The sequence below is a fragment of the Macaca fascicularis genome, chromosome 1, assembly GCF_037993035.2.
Source record: "Macaca fascicularis isolate 582-1 chromosome 1, T2T-MFA8v1.1".
Taxonomy (NCBI): domain Eukaryota; kingdom Metazoa; phylum Chordata; class Mammalia; order Primates; family Cercopithecidae; genus Macaca; species Macaca fascicularis.
In genome coordinates this window covers 12229987-12251421 of record NC_088375.1, presented here as the reverse complement: position 1 = coordinate 12251421, position 21435 = coordinate 12229987, and the positions used below count along the sequence as shown (strand labels likewise).

Genomic DNA, 21435 nt, shown 5'->3' with positions numbered 1-21435 from the left:
AAAATAGCTTTGCATAAATGAGAGTCTGCTTCACCTCCTCCCAGATGACCAGTCACACGCCTAAGCCCAAGCCATCTGTGAGGACCGGGGAGCGAAGGCACCACCATGGGTGCCAGAGGCATGGGTGCCAGAGGCATGGGTGCCGGGGCATGGGTGTCAGAGGCATGGGTGCCAGAGGCATGGGTGCCGAGGCATGGGTGCCAGAGGCATGGGTGTCGGGGCATGGGTGCCAGAGGCATGGGTGTCGGGGCATGGGTGTCAGAGGCATGGGTGCCAGAGGCATGGGTGTCAGAGGCATGGGTGCCAGAGGCATGGGTGCCGGGGCATGGGTGCCAGAGGCATGGGTGCCGGGGCATGGGTGCCAGAGGCATGGGTGTCGGGGCATGGGTGTCAGAGGCATGGGTGCCAGAGGCATGGGTGCCAGAGGCAGGGCCACTCAGCAGGAGTGAGGCATTTCACGTCGTGTTCCATGGATGGACGAGGACCACTGCTACTGTCTCAGGTGGTCACACGTCAGGATCTCAGTCTTCTGAGCTTCTGAGGAAAGAGAACACTCACTTGTTCAAAAATATTGGTTAACATCTGTGCATATTATTAAAACAGACTGTCAGGTGGTTCCCCTTGAAAGGGGAAGACGAGTGGAAACAAGCATTTGCAGAATGTACAGCGGGTGCCAGGTGCGTAGTAAGATGCTTGATGGTCATCCTTTTAATTTCCATACAGCCGTGTTAGGCAGATTAAGTTTCTGTTTTACAGAGGAGAAGATGAAGGCTGCTAGAGATTGTGCTGAGTCCCCCAGTAGAGAGGGGAGAGCCCAGCCTGTACACACCCCTAGGGGCTGTTCTTTGACTGTGCTGACTTCTTTTCTTTTGAGTGGTGAGAACAGACTCTTCCAGCAACTTCTCTCTCATCCCCGCCACCTTTGAAAAGGCAGATATCATATGCATGTCCCTTTAGCTGCTGTAAAAAAGAGTGTCTTAATCAAGAATTGGAGCCAGAATTCGCCAGTCATTAACATTTTTAATAATTTGCAGTAAATTATTATTTGTTTTACTGCCATTTTCAGTCATTCAAAAATAATAGTGTTGGCTGGACACAGTGGCTCACACCTGTAATCCCAGCACTTTGAGAGGCCGAGGTGGGAGCATTGCTTGAGCCCAGAAGTGTGAGACCAGCCCGGGCAAGACGGCAAGACCCTGCCTCTACAAAACAAATTTTAAAATGAGCCGTGCATTGGGAGTGTGTGCCTGCACTCCTTCAGCCAGCTACTCGGGAGGATGAGGCGGGAGGATCACTTGAGTCCAGTGATCATGCCACTGTACTCCAACCTGGGCAACAGAGCAAGACCCTGTCTCTAAAAAACAAGCAAACACAAAAGATAGTGGCGCAATTTAATCCCAACCACAATATAATTCATAATCATAGAAATTTTGACCATAACAACAGCTGAAGGGATTCTTAAATTTGGGGCCTTAAACAGTACCATGAAGAGTTAAACAAGGACAGCTACGTCCTTACCATATGCACTCAGGCTCAGTAAATCCTTACTGTATGCACCCAGTCTCCGACACCACAGAATACAAGGTTTGGGGGTTCTAATGTTAAGTTCCAGCCCCCGCTTACGAGGGAATCTGTGGCTTTTCTTTTACAGACATAACTGTGTTCAGAAACCTCTGCTCCAGCCCAGTCTTTCATCTTTCAAGTCCTGTGTCCTCTGTGATCTCTTTTTACTTCCAGTACCATTCATGTCCAGGCAATCTGTGACATATTAGGGCATTTAATAGAATGAATTCTCAGAGTTCACCTTTTTAATAGCCTCTGGAGAGGGGAACTGGGCCAGGCACATACATTACCTACCCAGGTAGTGATTTCTCAGGAGGGGCTTTCCTCCAGTGCACTCTGGAACATTCTGGCGGCAGTGCCTTATTACTCTGGGAGTCTGCTCTTCTGAGTAGGCTCTGATTGCTGTCTCTTCTAAGGTACCATGGGGCTCTGTGATCTGTCTCTCCTGTGGTGCAGGGAAGCGTTGGGTCCCCCTCTGGCCTTTGTTAGCAAAGAATAATTGATGGGCCAAGTGTACATGGAAAACGGCTTCCCCATGCACAGCTGTCCCTAAGCTCTGTGACATTCCTGTGTGCCATTACCAAACACCTCCTCGCCTGCACTTAACAATTTCCTGCCCTGTGTCAGTGAAGCTGCACTTGCTTCCACCGTGGGCAATGAGCTGTGAAGTGTCTGGTTGGCCACTCATTAATTGATCAGTCCTGAGCAGTACCATATATGCAGGAGCATGGGTTGTGGTACCAGCCCCCTGGCCCTTGCACTGTCTGGCCTTGGGCCAGTTGATCAAGCTTCCTGTGCCCCTGATTTCTGGTCTGTAAAATGGAGCTGATGGTATCACTTATGTCACAAGGTGGCTGAAGGGGTTAAATAGTAATTCATATAAAGCGCCAAGAACAGGCATAGGGTAACCACTGAATGAGTATTAGTTATAAGCTGTTTACGTTCTCAGCAAATATTTATTGATTTTTAAAATATGTATAAGACCTTATTTGTTACCTTAGTTGCAGGGAAGAGTTGCTTATCAGCTGAGGGTGAAAAATGGGGGAGGATAGGCCCCAGGGCTGTGGAGAGAATCCAGAAGCAAATCCTGTTGAATTCTTGGTTTGGTGCCCGGCCGGCCCTAGTGTCCTCAGCCAGCTCCTGAATGACCCCCGACTCCACCCCACACGTCAGCCAGCACGTGGCCTGGGCATTGCTGACCCCAGCAGTGTGTTGTTTGAACTGCTTCAGTTGATGCAGAGTGGAGGCGCTTCTGTTTATTGGATCTCTTTCAAACATATTACTGGACTTAATTGAAAACACTTGGGGACAAACTTAAAAAAAAAAACAAAAACCGTGACGTCAGCACAGTGCCTGAAGGCATTCAGTGAATGTTTGGTCCGTGTGAGAATGAGCGAATGAGCTACTGTCTTGACTGTTTATGTTACGTCATGTCATACATTTTTAAAAATCTCATTTCATTTGTTTATCTTACAAATATTTATTGAATACTATGTGTCAGACACCATTCCAAGTACTGGGGATATATTGTGTTGTGAAACTTGTTCTCATTTGAAGCTGCCTGATTGCTCCTCATGGTATGCTGGTGCCACGTTCTTGCTAATGGCGCCCCCGCACACTGCTTGGTTTTAAGGCCGAGAAGGACTCTGCCAGCACGGAGCCATACTACTGCCTTTCAGACTTCATTGCTCCTCTGCATTCTGGCATCCGTGATTACCTGGGCCTGTTTGCCGTTGCCTGCTTTGGGGTGGAAGAGCTGAGCAAGGCCTATGAGGATGACGGTGACGACTACAGCAGCATCATGGTCAAGGCGCTGGGGGACCGGCTGGCAGAGGTAAGGCAGGGGCATAGTGCCAAGGGGCTGAGGACAGAGGCCAGGAAGGGTAGGGAGCCTGGGGTGGGTGCCTGAAAACTGATCGGCCCTTAGAACCAGTGTCTTTTTTTTTTTTTTTTTTTCTTGAGTTGGATGCTGCTGACTCTAACATTACACATATTTTAATATCATGTATCCCCAGATTGCTTGTGTACGTTATCTTTGGGGCAAAGAAAAACCTTGAATGGTGCCATAGTTGGCTGTTGCTCTTAGAGCCTTTACTTCTGCCTTATCTCTGTTGTCTCTCTCTGCTTGTTGTGATGTGACATTTTCCTCAGTACCCTAAAAAATTAAAAACAAATTTTTATTTCAGAGCCCCTCATTGTAATGCTGGTGTCATCTATAGATTCTTCATCTTCCTATGCATGAAATGGGGGTAGCCTTGGCCCTGGGGAGAGCCTCTCCCTTCTCCTGCAGTGAACAGTGGAGGAACTAGCAGCTGTATGGTCCCAGCTGCTCTTTCTGGCCAGTGGAGCTTTGGATTGACCTTTAGGGAAATTGTTAAGTTTTAAGGTAGAAAATCCTCAGGTCATTAAGGATGGTCCTTCAGAGCTCAGGTTGAGGCCAAAATTGAGCTGCAGAGCAGCTAATGAAAGTACAGACCAATAGAGAATCCAGCTTGTTCCCTCTTGCCAAATTTCCCCTGGCTGTGGTCCAGATGAGGGAGGCTGTCCTCATGGCTGTGATTCAGGGGGTGGAGGCTGCACTGATGCCGTGAGCCCCCACCACTGCCTAAGCATGCCTGGTGCCCTGGGTCCCAAGGCCTTTGCAGAAGAGCTCCATGAAAGGGTTCGCCGAGAACTGTGGGCCTACTGTGGCAGTGAGCAGCTGGACGTCGCAGACCTGCGCAGGCTGCGGTACGAGGGCATCCGCCCGGCTCCCGGCTACCCCAGCCAGCCCGACCACACTGAGAAGCTCACCATGTGGAGACTCGCGGACATCGAGCAGTCTACGGGTATGAGCCAGAAGGCGTGGGTTCCTGTCATCCTTCTTCAGTAGATAGAGTCTTATCAACATAATGGCACTAAGGGTTAAACATGTTTTTAAAATGGAAGGGCTTCTCATCACATTGTCCCTTATGCTGTCCTTTTTCACTTGTAACTATTTATTCTGGCATTTTATTTCAGTATTACTGATTAGTGTTCTTACATCATCAGTTTTAGACATTTCAGTTTAAATTATTTCCTCTTGGCCTACAGCAGATGGGAGTTTAGCTTACATATACCATCCCGTGCCTCTCCTGCCCCAGTTTCCTGTCCCAGGCATGGTCATGTCTTTAATCCTTCCCTTAGAGACCGACCCTTTGTCCCTCAGTAACCTCACGTGCTTCACGCTCTTGTCCCATTGCGTATGGATAGTGTCCCTGGGCACTGGTCTTGCAGAGCGCCCAGCCTTCCCTTCAGCCCTCTCTTCTCTTTACTTTTACCCTGATACTAACATTTATACTCATCTGTAATCATAATTCTCTGTTATGTTTTGCCTGTGGATTGATTCTAATAGCTGAAAATGAGAAGCTGGCATGTGCCCTTCTGAGACAACGGCCCAGACACCAACACACGCCCTCAGCGTCCTGTGCCCAGAGCTGAATTGCTTGTGGTTCTGTGGCTGCACATTGTCATGTTGATGTGCTGGTTCTGTCATTACTGCAGAGTTGATGTAGTTGAGATGGCCCAGGCTAAGCTTACAGTTTTCAGCAGAATTAATAGAAAGCATGCCATCAAAGCTGATAAAGGCATCCAGATTTCAGTGAGAAACCATGAGCTGTGCAGCATCTGCTTCAGCAGGAACAACATTAACTCTAGGAGCCATGAGATCTGGGTTTGAGTCCTGTTTCTGCCATAAGCTAGCTGGGCAACCCTGGCAAAGCACTCATCCTTCATGTTGCTCTATTTCCTTGTCCATAAAACGAGTGGCTTCGAATAGATATCCTTGAGGGTCTGTTTGAGCTCTCAGATCCCAAGGAAAACGGTCTCTTCTTTCTCACAATGTTGTGGGCTCCTTGTTCACTGGCGCTCTCAGTCATCCCTAGTACTAGTGGCCGCACAGAGCCCGTAGAGGGCTCTTCAGCTGGTGTTCTCATCTCCGAGGATAGAGTTCCTGCCTGAGAAGGTCTATTCTTAGGAGAAAATCAGGGTGCCTGTAACTGATCTGGGATGGCCGGAGGTAGGAGTATAGAGTCGTTCCTAGGCATGTCCCCCTGGGTTAGAGGAGATCTGCATGTCCCGAATTTGTTTCTTCACATGGCAGGAATTTGCTAGACTTGTCTGATCACAGCTTTCATGCTGTGTCATATTTCTACCTAGAAGGCATGAGTTCACTTTGGTTCACTTGTTCCACAAGAGTTCATTGAGTGCCTGCCAGCTGCAGGCCCTGTGCTAGACACTGAGTCAATAAGCATTTTCCCCGTGTTGCTCTCTCTAGGCATTAGGTTAACAGAATCATTAGCAATGGCACCTGCTTCTGCAGTCTCAGGCCTCTACTTCTCCAATTTGAAGTCCAAATATTTTGCTGTGGGGAAGATTTCCAGGGATCAGGTAAGCTAGCTGTTTCATTATATGTGGCTTCCCTAGTTCAAATGAAATTCTAGAACCTCTTTCATTTTAAATGTGAATGAGAATAAAGTGAGGGAAAAGGATGAAGAAATTTACTCCAGTTAATGTCTTAATTTGATTTCAGCAGAATACTTCTATTGTAGCCCCCAATTCTACATGCAAACCACACACACACACACACACACACACACACACACACACACACACACACAGCTTCTAAGCATCAGATGTTTACTACATGTTGTTTTTCTGCCCAGAGAATAAGGCAACTTGGTAAATAAATATCTATCTACATTTAACTCTGTAGATTGCTATTAAGACAAGAAATGGAAGGTACTTAATGTTTTTCGGCAAATCTTATGGAAACTTCTATTCCAAAAGTCTTATCACGTTGGTTTAATAAAATGCTTCTCATCTTTTGCAGGTTGAGGATTATGCATTGAGGAAGAACATGGCTGTGGCTGAGGTTGAGAAATGGCTTGGACCCATTTTGGGATACGATACAGACTAACTTTTTTTTTTTTTTTTTGCCTTTTTTGTTCTTGATGATCCTCAAGGAAACACAACCTGGAGTGCCTTAAAAATAACAACAACAAAAATCCTGTGTGCATCTGGCTGACACTTCCCTGCTTCTGGTTTTCGAAGACTATTTAGTGGAACCTTGCAGAGGAGCAGGGTCTTCCTACAGTGCCTGGAAAACAGGTGCTGTGTTTTCAGGACCTTGCGTGAAGAGCAGTGAGCAGGGCTCCTGTGGTTTCCCTGGTCCCTCTGAGATGGGGACAGACTGAAGACAGGTCTTCTGCCTTTCAAAGCAAGTCAACTTGCTTTTTTCTATTTTTAGAGTGGAATCTAGGAGGCCACTTAGTCCTCTTTTTTTCCTCTTAGAAGAAAAGCCTGAAACTGTGTTGAATAGAGAAGTGTGACCCTGTGACAAAACGATACTGTGAGAAATGGGGCATTTTAATCTAAGTGGTTATAACAGTGGATTCTGACGGGGAAGGTATAGCTCTGTTTTCTTCGGAAGACCTCATTTTCTAAAGGCTGGATTAAATGGTTGCAGAACTGCCTTTGGCAAAAGGCATGCTCTCACTGCTTGCTTGTCAGAAACACTGAAGCCGTTTGCCCCAGTGTGGTCAAGCAGCCATGCTCTCTGGGCATTTTCATCCTCCCATAATTTCATATTTCCGTGCCCGTGAGGAAACAAAAAGGAAATGAGAGACAGTTACTGTTAAGGATTGTTAACATCTTCTAATTGTTTTCAGGATTGAGCAGGTTCTCAGCTGGGCTCTTGATATCCTGTGCATAGTTGGACAGGTGGGCAGCATAACATCACTCTTTTCTTACCATCTTATTCCCCTCCAATTCTCAATGTATTCAATAATGAAGAATGATGCCACCACTCAAGCAACAAGCCTCAAACTCACCCATGTCATCTTTTTCTTGGATGATTGCAGTTATCTCAAAAATTTGCATGCAAAATATACACTCATCCTACTTGAAGATGGTGGTGGAAATATTCAGGAGAAGGTAGCGTTGGAGTCCTGATTTGAGATTTGAAGGATGAAGGTGAAGAAGCAAGGGAGGAACAAATGAGAAACTATCTTTGTTCATGAATAGGAATATTAAAGATTGTAAAAGTATCAGATCTCCCCAAATTGATCTATGGATTTAATACCATTTTCATTGGAAATTCCAACAGATTTTATTGAATGAAACAAGCAGGAGTTTATATGGATTAGCAAAGGACTTAAAATTACCAAATGCTTCTACATATGAAGGAAAGATTGAGGAGACGCACCCTATGTGATACCAAGTTTTATTGTCAAGACAGTGTCATGTGGTGCAGAGGTAGGCGTTATGAGCAGGGAAACAAAATAAGGGTCTAGAAACTTGCCTAGGCATATGTTGACCTTTGCAAAATGACCTGGTGACATGGCAGGTCAGTGGGGACAGGAAGGATCACTCCCTAAGTAGTCCCAGAACTATTCATGTGGGAAAAAAAGAAATTTTAATTTATCTCACCTTACCCAATGATAAGTTCCAAATATGTTAAGGGCTTTAATACAGAAAGCAAAAATTGTCAGTGTTTGGATGAAAAAAGCCTTAGGGCAGGAAAGAATCTCTTGAGACATAAAGTAGTAATCACAAATGACAAGGTGGTTAAGTGAATTCTGTTAAAACTAAAGACTTACATTAAGCAAACACTTGAAGTGAGAAGGTGAGCCACAACTTGAGAAGACATTTATAATACAAATAACTGACACGGGATTCATAATCACAAATATAGAGAATTCCTGTTTAAAAAAAATAGAAAAATAGAGAAGACTACACAAGAGGAAATAAATAGGGCTTTTAAATAAATAGATGTTCTGTAGCATTGGTGGTCAGGGAAATACGAATTAGGACCACAGTGAGATTCCATTTTATATCCATAAGATTTGCAAAAGTTGGGTCTGACAATACCAGGTGTTAGATCTGTAGGGACTTGTACAACATTGTGGATGTGTAAATAGGCACCACTGCTTTAAAAAACAATTTTCCCTCACAGACTTGAACATTTGCAGACCTTATGATCTTAGTTCCAACTCCCACCTGTACGTCCAGCAAACTCTTGTATGTGGCCCCTAGGAGGAATGGGTAAGAATGTTCATATAATGTATTTATAATAGTTCATAACTGGAGAAAGTGAAATGTATGTCTCTCTGCAGGAAAATAGGTGAATAATTAGATATATATATATATTCATCCTACGGGATATTATTCAGTAGTGGAAATGAGTGAACTACAGCTGTAGCTAACAATAAGAATGAATCTCAGAAAATATTGAGGAAAAGTAGCAAGTTCAAAGAGACCACATGTGGTGTACTATTTTTATTGAGCTCAAAAACAAGCAAAACCAAAGAATATGTAGTCTAAGCATACATATACAATAAAACTATGCTATTAAAAAAAAAAAAGAAGGTAACAATGATAAACCAAAATTGAGCATAGTAATTACCCACGGAAGGAGGAAGTGGAAGGGACAGGAGCACATAGATAGATGTCAAGTTATGCGGCTGTTCTGGTTCCTCCTGGTAGACTTACGAGTGTTTACTATATACTATTAATATATTATGCTTTATAACTAATAGATAAGAGTTTTGTACATATTAAATATGTTCTTAATATTAAATACAAAAAATAAAGGCAAAGTGGAATGATAAGCTAAAATCTGGTATGGTGGTTTTGTAGTTAGTGTTTGTACACGTCAAATACAGTTTTGTCGCCCAAGCTGGAGTGCAGTGGCCGAATCTCAGCTCATGGCAAGCTCCACCTCCTGGGTCCACACTACTCTCCAGCCTCAGCGAGTAGCTGGGACTACAGGTGCCCGCCACCACGCCTGGCTAGCTTTTTGTATTTTTTTTTAGTAGAGACGGGGTTTCACCGTGTTAGCCAGGATGGTCTCGATCTCCTGACCTTGTGATTCGCCCGTCTCAGCCTCCCAAAGTGCTGGGATTACAGGCTTGAGCCACCGCGCCCGGCCGTCAAATACAGTTTTTAAGGAAAGGAAGAGCATCTTAGGGTAAACAGGAGCTGGAAAGGTGAGGGGCGGGAGAGTGCTGCATCCGTGTGGCTGCCAGCAGTGCCCAGGTACCAGGCTTTGGGGAATGAGTGGATGGCAGGACCATTTGCTAAGACAGGCGCCAGGGGATGGGAGAAAGGATGAGTTTTAGAAAGATTCAATGGGACTAGACTGAATATGGGCAGTTGGATACTAGACTTTGGAATTTAAAAATAATATCTGGAGTTAGAATTGAGAGACATCAACGTGGAGATGGAGGTCAGGCTGCAGTGCGGTGGTATCACCTATGGAGCATATGAGGAAAAGAATCTGGAGGAGGAGGAGGGGAGCCAGCAGGGGAGCAGTTGTGGGTTGGAGGAAGCCAGGAGGGAGAGTGCAATGCCAAGAAAGCAAGGAAGAGCGTTTCAAAGCATGTCTGCAGAACCCAGTACTGCGAAGAGCTCTGGGAATGGGATTGCTGAGGGCTCTTCTCACAGTGAGTCCTTCAAGAGCAACGTCCGGATGGTGGGGACTGTTGGCAGACTCAGCCGGCTTTGCTAGGTTGAAGACAATGGGAGGTGTGGAAGATTTTTTGGCTCAGTTAAATAAGATTGGAGGAAAAGGTAGGACTGAGAGTGTTTCAGACAGAAAAGGGATTATATACTGAGGGTAAAGCACAAGTACAGAGGGTTGCAGATAGTGCAGAAATCTTTAAAAACAATTATTTTAACCCAACTTCCAGGGAGACTGAATTTCTTCTGCCGGTCAATAACACCATCAACCTGGGAGTTGCCCCGACCCCTCCAGTCTTAGCTCCTGCAGCTGTACCAGAATACCGCAAACTGGGTGGCTTATAAAGAACAGACATTTATTTCTTACAGTTCAGGAGGCTGGAAGTCCAAGATCATGTGCCATCATGGCCGGGTTCTGGTGAGGGCCCTCTTCTGGGATGCAGCGGCCAGCTTCTCATGTTCTCACAGTGGGTGGAGGGTAAGCTTGCTCTCTGGCCTTCTCTTATAAGGGCACTAATCCCATTCATGAGGGCTCCACCTTCATGACCTAATGACCTCCCAAAGATGCCATCTCCAAATACCATCATCCTGGGGATTCCATTTCAACATGATTTGGGGGATACGTCAGACCATAACACTTACCTTTTTCGCAACCTTCACATCTAGTTGGTTCTCAAGCCCTGGCGGTTTTACACACTAGATAGGTCTTAAGTTCATCTCTATGCCTGCCCTGGTTTAGGTTCTTATCATTTCTCCTCTGAATTCGTCTGCAACACAGGCTGCCGAGTTGGTTCCCACCTCCTAGGGCTGGAAGAGTGGGCGCTCTGATTCTTTACACCCCCACCTCAATCCTCCTGCTGCCTGAATAACCATCTCCCCGTCACCTAGGGTATATCCCAGCCCCTTAGAGGCATGCAAAGCCTTCCATATCTGACCCTGCCTTATGCCTGGGAAGCCCTAGACCCCTGCTGTACCCTGGAGGAGGTATCTGCTCACATTGGCCCCTCTGTCTGGAATACACCCACCCCAGTTCCGCCCAGTTCAGGAAAGCTTCCCAACCCCTCCCTCCCACCACCCCAAAGCTGAGTGAAGTGACCCCTCTTCTTGTCTCTGTAACACTGCCATGCACATACCATACAGTCCTTGCTGAGACATAACCTAGTTCCCTGTTAGACTTAACGTTTCCTAAGGGCAGGTTTGGAACCTTGCTCGTCTTTATATGGTGTCTGGAGTAGTGCTTGCTTTACGATAGGTGCTCGGTAAATGTTGTCTTGAATGAGTTGAGCAGATCCTCTAGGGACAGGAGTTGGATGGAGAGCAGACTGTAAAGCCTCGTGAGAGGAGGGGCCCTGCCTCTTCCTGAGCTCACAATACCCAGAGCCTAATGCAGTGCCTGCCATGAAATTGTTCACTCCATCAAGCCTTGTTAAATGAGTTGGGGGCGGGTGCACTATGATGGTTTTTCTTTCAGAAAGAAACTGCACTATCAAAGCCCTAGCACCTTCTCTATACCCACCTCAGGATTTCATATTAGATGGGGCCCAAGTGATATTTTCTTTACCATCCCATGAAGACAGCATATTGGCAGCCCTGCAAAAACAAAACCCCTCAATTCGTGGCATACTTGCTATAAGTCAACTACATGTATTGTCAAATTGTAGAACTGAAAGTATATTCTGATTTGGTGTGTGCGTGTTTCTATTTAAGGAAATATATGCTAGTATATGCATTAAAACATCAAGAGCTGGGCAGAGCGTCACATGCCTGTAAACCCAGCTACTCAGGAGGCTGAGGTGGGAGCATCCATTGAGGCCAGGAGTTTGAGGCTGCAGTGAGCTACGATTGCATCGCTGCACTCCAGCCTGTGCTGAGACCTGATCTCTTAAAAAGTCCAAGAGGATACACAGAAATTTTTAAGTGGTTACCTCTATGGAATGGGATTAGGGGATCAGAGGTGAGGGAACTCATGGTTTGGCTATTTCTCATTCTTTCTGCACTGTTTCAAATTTTTACAAGTGTATGTTATTGTATTTTTAAAAAGATTAGCTTGGCAACAAGTCTAGCCTGAAATGGGTGCTATTTTGACTAGTCTGAGTGAAAAGGGAGGATTTCAATGAAGTAACCCCTAAACTCAGCCAGTCCCAATTTTTTTAACACTTGGAATATCTAATTCCATTTATACTGCATTCTTCAAATGTAATTTTCAAAGATGCCTTTTGCCTCATCCCTTGCTTTTAAGTATTATTATAGCCTTTTGGAGACTCACAAAACAAGCAGCCCTAAACTCTCGCCTAGGAAAGTCTCTCGGAATAAATGGTTTTTGAGAACCTTGAGAGTGTATGTTCTATGAAATGGAAGGAACAAGAACTAGACAGAGTCATAAATGCTGTTGGTCACGGACAATCTCTGCCATCCATAAGGTAAATATAATACATACGGCAGCCTGCTGAGTGTGAACTTGGCAGCAGGTGAGGAAGGAACTTTGAACTCTCACAATCTTGTTTCTTCATTTCCCAGAGAGAAACTTGGCAAAGAGAAAAGGGACATTTCCTTCCAGATTATCTGAAAGAATTTCAATGCTTACCTTTAATCACATGACATCTTATTAATAGAAAAGAAGAGGTATTTGTTCATATTTTCAATAAAAATATATAAAATCGAGTTGGTATATAGTGCTAAATATTATTAATTAAAAATATTTTAACCTGATGTGATAGATTGTTGATTTTTAAAAATTCTGTTGAGATGAGCTTATCAAGAAAGTTTGAAGGATTCCAGGGGAAAACATTTTAGTGTTAAAGTGCTTGGTTATTTTTAAGATAATGCAGCTCTTTTCAGAAAAGGTAGCAATTCGCTCCAAGAGATATTTCAGTGGCTCATAGAAAGCCTTCCAGTCACCATCAGATATTTCCTTACATTGCTATGAGCAAGTACTAACATCCAGTTTAAAACCATTGGGAATGCTGAAGTACAGCAAATAGAGGTGATAGCTTGGTCCCCAGGAGAGCCAGAACTGCTTCCTGTCTGCAGGATCCCATTTCTCTCCAGTGGGCCTTCAAATTAAATCTTGATGCCAGGCGTGGTGGCTCATGCCTGTAATCCCAACACTTTGGGAGGCCGAGGCAGGTGGATTACCTGAAGTCAGGAGTTCGAGACCAGCCTGACCAACATGGAGAAATTCCGTCCCTACTAAAAATACAAAATTAGCTGGGCGTGGTGGTGCATGCCTGTAGTCCCAGCTACTCGGAAGGCTGAGGCAGGAGAATTGCTTGAACCCAGGAGGTGGAGGTTGCGGTGAGCCAAGACCGTGCCATTGCACTTCAACCTGGGCAGCAAGAGCGAAACTCTGTCTCAAAATAAATAAATAAATCTTGAATAAAGTTAGGGATCAAATATCAATCAGTGGATATATTACCCCCCAACCAAAATAAATTGGTGAGTGACAAGGAAGTGGACACATCCATGAATGTTTTTTAGTCCTGTTTGGCATAGAAATGAATTTGTTTTCTTTTGCAGTTAGAAACATTGTCAATCAGCTGAAAATAATTTAGAAACCTAGTTATGCTTTACACTTCAAATGTGCATTATTACCCAACAGATCAGATAAAGATCAAGAGAAAGACCCTGTGAAACTTCTCCATTTGTTAAAATTGACCATCAACTGGGAAAAACAGAAAAAAATAAACCTTTTCCTAAAAGTTAGAGACAGGGAGGCATGGTACCCATTCTATTTGCTAAGGCACTCAAGGAGGAAGATCATCATATGCAGTAGATAACGTCTGAACCAAAAATCTAGCAAATCTGCCAGGCACATAGTAGGAACTTAAATATTTGTTGAGTGGACAAAGTCATGTTAGAGGACTGGATGCCAAGAAGCCAGCTAGTGCCCTCCAGAGATTTTTCAGGCAAGTTCAGAGATGTGCTGCCCCTGTCCAATGCAAGGAAACAGACAACTGCACAGAAGCAAATCTGGTCCATCCATCAGTGGTACTTTCAAAACCTACAATTCAGTGATGGCTGATATTCCTAATGATGACTCATAAGTGTTGTAATATTCCTGCAGTACCTTCTGAATCATCGAAGACTCATTAAAATTCAGTATCACTTCAGTACTAAGTACATTTTACCATGTGAATTACTGTATTTGAAGGTTGACCACCCAAGTATGATAAATGTGACCCCTGTCCTTTAACTGGAATACAGATTAAGCAACATTTTTCCTTCCCCCCACTATGCCAGATAGCAGAGCATCTGCCGCTGCTATAACCCTGTGGCAAAAGAGCCAAGCCTGACGTTGTTTAAGCTAGAGAGAGGGGTACTGAAGTGAAGAAGATGGTTTATCAGGGTGAATGGAAAAGATGCTATGGGACAAGAGAGTGTGTCCTGACAAGGAGGTCAGCTCAAACAGTGGAAGCTGAAGGGGCCGGTGTGAGGCAGAGTTGAGTCATTTAATGCCATTGGCATTAAGGGGGAGGGAAAAGGCTAATTTTGGATGGTTTGTATCAGATTAGCAGGAGCATCTGACTTAAGAAAACAGTAATTATTGGGTTTTGTCAAGTGAGAAGTGAGGTTTGACTTTGGATGCTATCTTTACAATTTTACTTGAAAAGTGAGGAGGGTTGAAGAGAACAGGGGAAAATTGAGAACTCTGGAAGGTGGGAAGAGAGAATTTTCTAAATGTTTTGTAATGTAAGTAGCAAACATTTGTGGATATATATTTGGGGATGAGAGAGAGGAAAGGAAACAGTAATGAGGACATGACTGCCCCCAAAATGGGGAGAGATGGAAAGGACTTTACCCAACTATTTTCCTACCAACATTAAAGGGATGAAACATGCCTTCTCTAGGGAAAAGGATGTCCCATTCCATCCAGAGGGATGGGAGTCTTGCTCTGTCGCCCAGGCTGAAGTGCAGTGGTGCAATCTTGGCTCACTGCAACCTTGGCCTCCTAGGTTCAAGCAACTCTCCTGCCTCAGCCTCCTGACTAACTGAGATTACAGGCGCCCACCACCATGCCCGGCTAGTTTTTGTGCCCTTTTAGTAAAGACAGGGTTTCACCATGTTGGTCAGGTTGGTCTCAAACTCCTGACCTCAAGTGAGCCATCCGCCTCGGCCTCCAAAAGTGCAGGGATTACAGGCACGAGCCACTGTGCCTGGCCAACTTCTATTATTTTGTAGAGTTGATTGGTATTTGGTTATCAAGGCTGTGCTAAGATTTGCAGTGATAGAGGAATAAACATTTACATCTGCCTTTTAAGCTTCTCTTCCAATGAGTTCAAATAGTGGTTTTGATATTAGAGAGAAGAAATGCTGGCTGGACAAATTGCCTCTACTTTTGCTTTAGCTAAGATCCCCAAGAGGTGAAAAATTTGCTGTAATACGGCATTTGTGCATTCATTCATATTATCTGTTCATTCATCAAATACGTATTGGGCTACATCCTGTGCCAGGGCTGGACATATAATGCTAAGAAAGTAAAATTCCTTGCCCTCATGGAGAGTAACATTCTTCGCAGTTTGTAGGGAACAGACTCCCTCCAGTACCTTGAGCAGCACCTTGCTCAAGACGTAAACTCATCCTCTGCTCTGGATTTAAAAGGAAAAGCGGCATCTCCTGGTCTCTCATGAAATATTTGGAGGAACACTGCCCATGTATATTCCATGCCTCTTTCCCAAGATTTTACTGCTGCTTCTAAGTATAGCTAACAGTAGGTAAAAAACTTTGACCTTTCTTTCGCTTTGCCCCCGTAGGACCTCCAGTTTTAGACTTCATCAGGCAAACCTGGTTTCATTTCTTCTTGCTTAGCCTGATAAACTAGTATGCTGTGTCCCACTGTTGGAAACCCTGGTACAAAGTCCTGGTACAGAACTCTTTCTGAATATTAATCTCTGTATTGCTGTGCCAGAATCAGGTAAGAAGGTGTGTGTGTGTGTGTGTGTGTGCACGCGCGCGCACGTTTGTGTACTCACAAATGCGGGCACACCATTCTGTATGTTAGAAGGAAAGTCTGTGATTAGCTGTGAACATAAACACAGCTCACCTGATTCCAGGTTGCTTCCTGAACACAGATCCCAGAGCAGCTGCCAAGCTTTCCCCCTCCTTATCTCATCAGGACCTTTGGGGAACAAAAGTGCCCAGACATCTCCCACTGCAGATTAACAAGCTGCACTTCAGAGGAGCGTTTCTTGATAGGCATCTGCTTTCCAAAGAGAAACCATTTATTTAACAAGCTGCTCTTTAGAAATTTATAAATGCAGCTTGCTTTCTTGCCATTGCTCTAAATCAAGATTCCCTTCTTTGTCTTCCTCTATTTTTCTTTACTAAAAGTTTGCTTTTTGAGTATTGGTATAATTTCCAAGGAGTCAGTGTTCATACTAACATAAATTTTTTTAAAAAGCCCCAACTCGCTTTAAAATTACTTTTTTGTTCACTCCTAAAGGATATTTATGAGTAAAATCTATAGAAGAACCCGGTTTGTCATATTAAACTGCCAGGCTGTGCCCTCAAATGCCTAGAAAAGAGAAATGCATTTAACCACCAAATCTCTAACAGACTTCATCCTTATCACTCTTTGGTTTTGTGTATGTTGACCTGCTCTTGGTCACTCTTGTGTTGTGTGTTTGAGGGTATAGATCATTTTGTAACTTTACTTACTTTATAGGGTATATGTATTATCTCCCAAATTAAATTGTAGGATATTTAAAAGAGCGAGAACTGTCTCTTCTGCTTTCTCTGTATGTTTTAGAAGCACTAAAGAGTTTGAAGAGAGCAGAGGCGATGTGTTAACACTAATAGTCTGACCTGAAGTGCACAGTTGTGTGAGGGGACTCTGAGGTCAGACCTGTCTTTGATCTTTTCAGAAGACATGCATGTGATTAGCTGTAGAGCATAAATAGGGTTCCGTGTTGTTTCATAAATGCCTCCCCTCTCATGCCTTCAAAAATTAGTCACTGGGGGACCTCGGGCAGGTTGTCTGCCCTCTCTATGAGGCAGCTTCCTTGTCTATAAATGACCATAGTGCTACCACTCACCTCATAGGACAGTGCAAGAAATCAATGCCTTAATTCACAGAAAGCTCTCATTACAGGGCTTGCTTTTAAGAGAAATCTTCATTAACTGAAGAACAATAATGATGACCCTTGGGAAATGTTTAATTTTTTCAATTCTTCAAAGCCGTGCTTTACAGAAAAAGTGAATGCAACACCTCGTCAAAATACCTCATTTGATAGACAATGTGTATACATCTCATTATGAATGCCAGTAGCACAAGAAAAGTGTAGGAATGGAAAACCTGACTGTGGTGAGACTGGAAATTTTCCAGAGGGAGCTGTAAACATTGCAGCTATAGACAACATTCCTGTTACAGAATTGACACCTTACAAATGGATTACTCTGCTCATTAGGATAATTATACCAGACATGTTGGATGGTCTAGTGGAACCCATCCCACACCTGGAAAAGCACCCCAAATACACTAAATTATACTTGCATTAATGTCTTAGTCCATTTGTGTTGCTATAAAGGAATACCTGAGGCTGGATAGTTTATAGAGAAAAGAGGTTTATTTGGCTCATGGTTCTGCAGGCTGTACAAGAAACATGATGCTGGCATCTGCTTCTGGTGAGGCCTCAGGAAGCTTCCAGTCATGGAGAAAGGCAAGGGGAGCTGGCTTGTCACATATTAAGAGAGAGAGCCACAGAGAGTGGGAGGGAGGTGCCAGGCTCTTTAATAGCCAGATTTCCATGAAGTCATTCATTGCAGCAGGGAGGTACCAAGCCATTCATGAGGGATCCACCCCCATGACACAAACACCTCCCACCAGGCCCCACCTCCAACACTGGGAGTCACATTTCAACATGAGATTTGGAAGAGACAAATACCCAAATTATATCAATTAAGAAAGCCCATTTAAAAATGTTGCATTTTTTATTATAAAACTTTTTCATCACAAAAAACTTATAAACTATTTACAGAGGATATTTTCTTCCACTGTTTTTCATTTTCCTTCCCTCTTTTCTCCTGTCCATTCATGAGTGAGTAGGCTGAATAATGGCTTCCAAAGATGTCGATGTCCTGGAGGACATCATGTTAAGTGAAATAAGCCAGGAATGAAAAGACAAATACCAATGATCTTGCTTAGATGTGGAATTGAAAAAAGTTGATCTCACAGAAGTAGAGAGTAGAATAGAAGTTACCAGAGAATGGGACAGTTAGGGAGATGTTGGTCAAAGGATAAAAAATTTCAGTTAGGAGGAAGATGGCTTTGAAGATGGAGGAAGAGGCCATGAGCCAAGGAATGCAGGCAGCTTCTAAAGGCAGAAAGCCAGGAAACAGAATTTTCCCCTTGATCCTCCAAAGAGAGAGAGTGTGGTCCTGCTGACACCTTAATTTCTGACTTGTTTCTCCAGAACTGTAAGAGAATAAATATGTGTTGTTATAAGCCACCAAGTTTGTGGAAATTTGTTACACAACAGCAATAGGAAATGAATACACCATAAAGCTATCAATTTTTATATCTATCAACCTACCTAGCCATATATTTTTTTATATGACTGTTATGTTATAGTGTATATATATATATATCCATGTATTTTCATGTATATATTTTATTGTGGCAAAACACACACGCATCCATCACCACCATCCATCTGTAGAACTCTTCATCTTGCAAAACTAAATTCTGTACCCACTAAACAATAACCCTCCAATCCTCTCTCACGCCTGGCCTGGGGCAACCACCATTCTGCCTTCCATCTCTGTGAATCTCTGTGAATTTGACTACGTACCTCATATAAGTGGAGTCGTATGGTATTTGTCCTTTTGTGACTGGCTTGTTTCACTTAGCATAATGTCCTCAAGGTCCATCCATATTGTAGCATGTGTCAGAATTCTCTTCCTTTTTTAAGGCTGAATAATATGGATTGGCTTGTCCCTGTAGCCATTTTTTTTCTGCCAGTCATTCCAGAGGGGTTATCAGCCTGAGATGGCTTTTTATGTGAATCTTTCAGTGTAGGGATTTCCAGACCTCAAAGTTGGTACCAATTTGAATAGCACATACAGGAGAAAAGGCCCGTGGTTAGCATTCTCAGAGTAGTATTGATTTTATTATTTTTTATTTATTTATTATTAGTAGTAGTAGTATTGATTTTAAAGACAGGTAGACAGTTACCACATTTTCTTATCCATTGATGGACCCTTGGGTAGCTTCTACCTTTTGGCTATTTTGAACAACACTGCTATGAACATGGGTGTACAAATGTCAGCTTGAGTCTCTGCTTTCATTTCTTGTGGGTTGAGTTTTTGAGAAATCATCATACTGTTTTCCACAGCAGCTGCATTATTTCACATTCCTGCCAGCAGTGTCAAGTATTCCTTCCAATTTTGCCAGTGTTTATTATTATTATTATTTATTTGTTTGTTTTGAGACAGAGCCTCACTCTATAGCCCAGGTTGGAGTCCAGTGGCATGATCTCTGCTCACTGCAACCTCCGCCTCCCAGGTTCAAGTGATTCTCCTGCCTCAGCCTCCCAAGTAGCTGGGATTACAGGCACCCACCACCACGCCTGGCTCATTTTTGTATTTTTAGTAGAGACAGGGTTTCGCCATGTTGGTCAGGCTAGTCTTGAACTCCTGACCTCAGGTGATCTGCTCACCTCGGCCTCCCTAAGTGTTGGGATTACAAGCGTGAGCCACTGCACATGGCCCATTATTATTATTTTTATATTAGCCATCCTAACAGGTGCGAAATGCTATACCATTGTGGTTTCTGCATATATATATTTTGTGAATATATGTTTTAATAAACCAATTACAAATTGGAATCTTTCAGAGGAGACCATAGGAATACAAAATTTAGTGAATTTTAGTTTATAAAAAGGGAATGCTACCTTCTTCAAATTTTGTAAGTTACTTTTTTATTCATACAAAGTATTTTATGCATTTATGGGGTACACGTATTTTAAATGCATAGAATGTGTCGAGTCAGGATATTTGGAGTATCCGTCACCTTGAGTTATTTATTTATTTATTTATTTGAGATGGAGTCTTGCTTTGTCGCCCAGACGGGAGTACAGTGGTGTGGTCTTAGCTCACTGCAACCTCCACCTCCTGGGTTCAGGTGATTCTTCTGCCTCAGCACCCCCCAAGTAGCTAAGGTTACAGGCATGCGCCACTAGACCTGGCCAATTTTTGTATTTTTAGTAGAGACGGGGTTTCACCATGTTGGCCAGGCTGGTCTCAAACTTCTGACCTCAAGTGATCCACCCGCCTCAGCCTCCCAAAATGCTGGGATTACAGGTGTGAGCCACCCCGCCTGGCCCCCCTTGAGTATTTATTATGTCTGTCTTGGTAACATTTCAAGTCCTCTCTTACAGATACGTTGAAATATTCAATACATTGTTGCTAGCTATAGCCACCCTACTCTGCAGTTGAACATTGTGGCTTATTTGTTCTATCTAACTGTATATTTGTACCCACTAACCAACCTCTCTTTATTCAAACCCCTCCAACTCACACACCCTTCCCAGCCTCTGGTGTCTATCATTCTATTCTCTGTCTCCATGAGATCAGTTCTTTAGGCTCCCCATGAGTGAGAACAATATATATGTGTATTTTTAATCATCTTTTTCCATTCAGTTTTATATCAGTCTTCAAATTTTTTAAAATGCCTATAGAACAATCTCTTTTAAACATGTGGTGTAATTTATGTAGCCTTTTTTTTTGTAGAACATTAGGGCATTTTCAGTTTTTCAGCATTGTAGGTTGCAATAGTGTGAGTATAATTGAACACTAACCCTTTATTCATATTCAAATTCTCATATGTCTGAGAATTTCCTAAGAATGAATTACTCAAAGCAGCATTACGTTTAAAACCCTTGGTATGCTTAAGCAGATTGCTTTCCCGAAGGGTGTTTCAGTCAGCAGACAGTGAGAGAGCTGAGTAGCACATCTTTTCAACGTACTTGCTTAGGTGCAGAGGATCTCCAGAGTACAGATGAGGACACTTGTGAACTTGAAGCACGACAGTAGCAGAATCCACGTGCTTATTTGAGTATTTGGGGGCAAATAGGCTCATTTTTTGGTGTTTTTTGTTTGTTTTTGTTTCTGTTTTTTTTTTGAGACAGCGTCTCACTGTGTCACCCAGGCTGGAGTGCAGTGGAACAATCTTGCTCTGCAACCTTCACCTCCCGGATTCAAGTCATTCTTCTGCCTCAGCCTCCCGAGTAGCTAGGACTACGGGTGTGCACGCCCATGCCTGGTTAATTAATCAATTTATTTTATTTTATTTTATTTTATTTTATTTTTTTGAGATGGAGTCTCGCTCTGTCACCCAGGCTGGAGCGCAGTGGCGTGATCTCGGCTCACTATAAGCTCCTCCTCCCAGGTTCACACCAT

General features: G+C 43.5%; 1 protein-coding gene across 5 annotated transcripts in view; it reads left to right on the top strand.

The window, feature by feature from the left end:
- MTR (5-methyltetrahydrofolate-homocysteine methyltransferase) overlaps positions 1-9198 on the top strand; it is a 107910-nt gene extending 98712 nt beyond the window's left edge. For 3 of the 5 annotated variants that reach the window (XM_015437200.4, XM_005539704.5, XM_074038750.1), the window contains 4 exons: positions 3197-3397; positions 4199-4391; positions 5858-5970; positions 6413-9198. In XM_015437200.4, the coding sequence (XP_015292686.3) occupies positions 3197-3397; positions 4199-4391; positions 5858-5970; positions 6413-6499 (594 nt within the window). In that variant the 3' untranslated portion in view covers positions 6500-9198. Of the gene's footprint in view, positions 1-3120; positions 3398-3749; positions 4392-5857; positions 5971-6412 lie in introns of those variants that run through there. The other 2 variants (XR_012434146.1, XM_045391367.3) reach the window with 2 other exon arrangements.
- The last annotated feature ends 12237 nt before the right edge of the window (positions 9199-21435 follow it).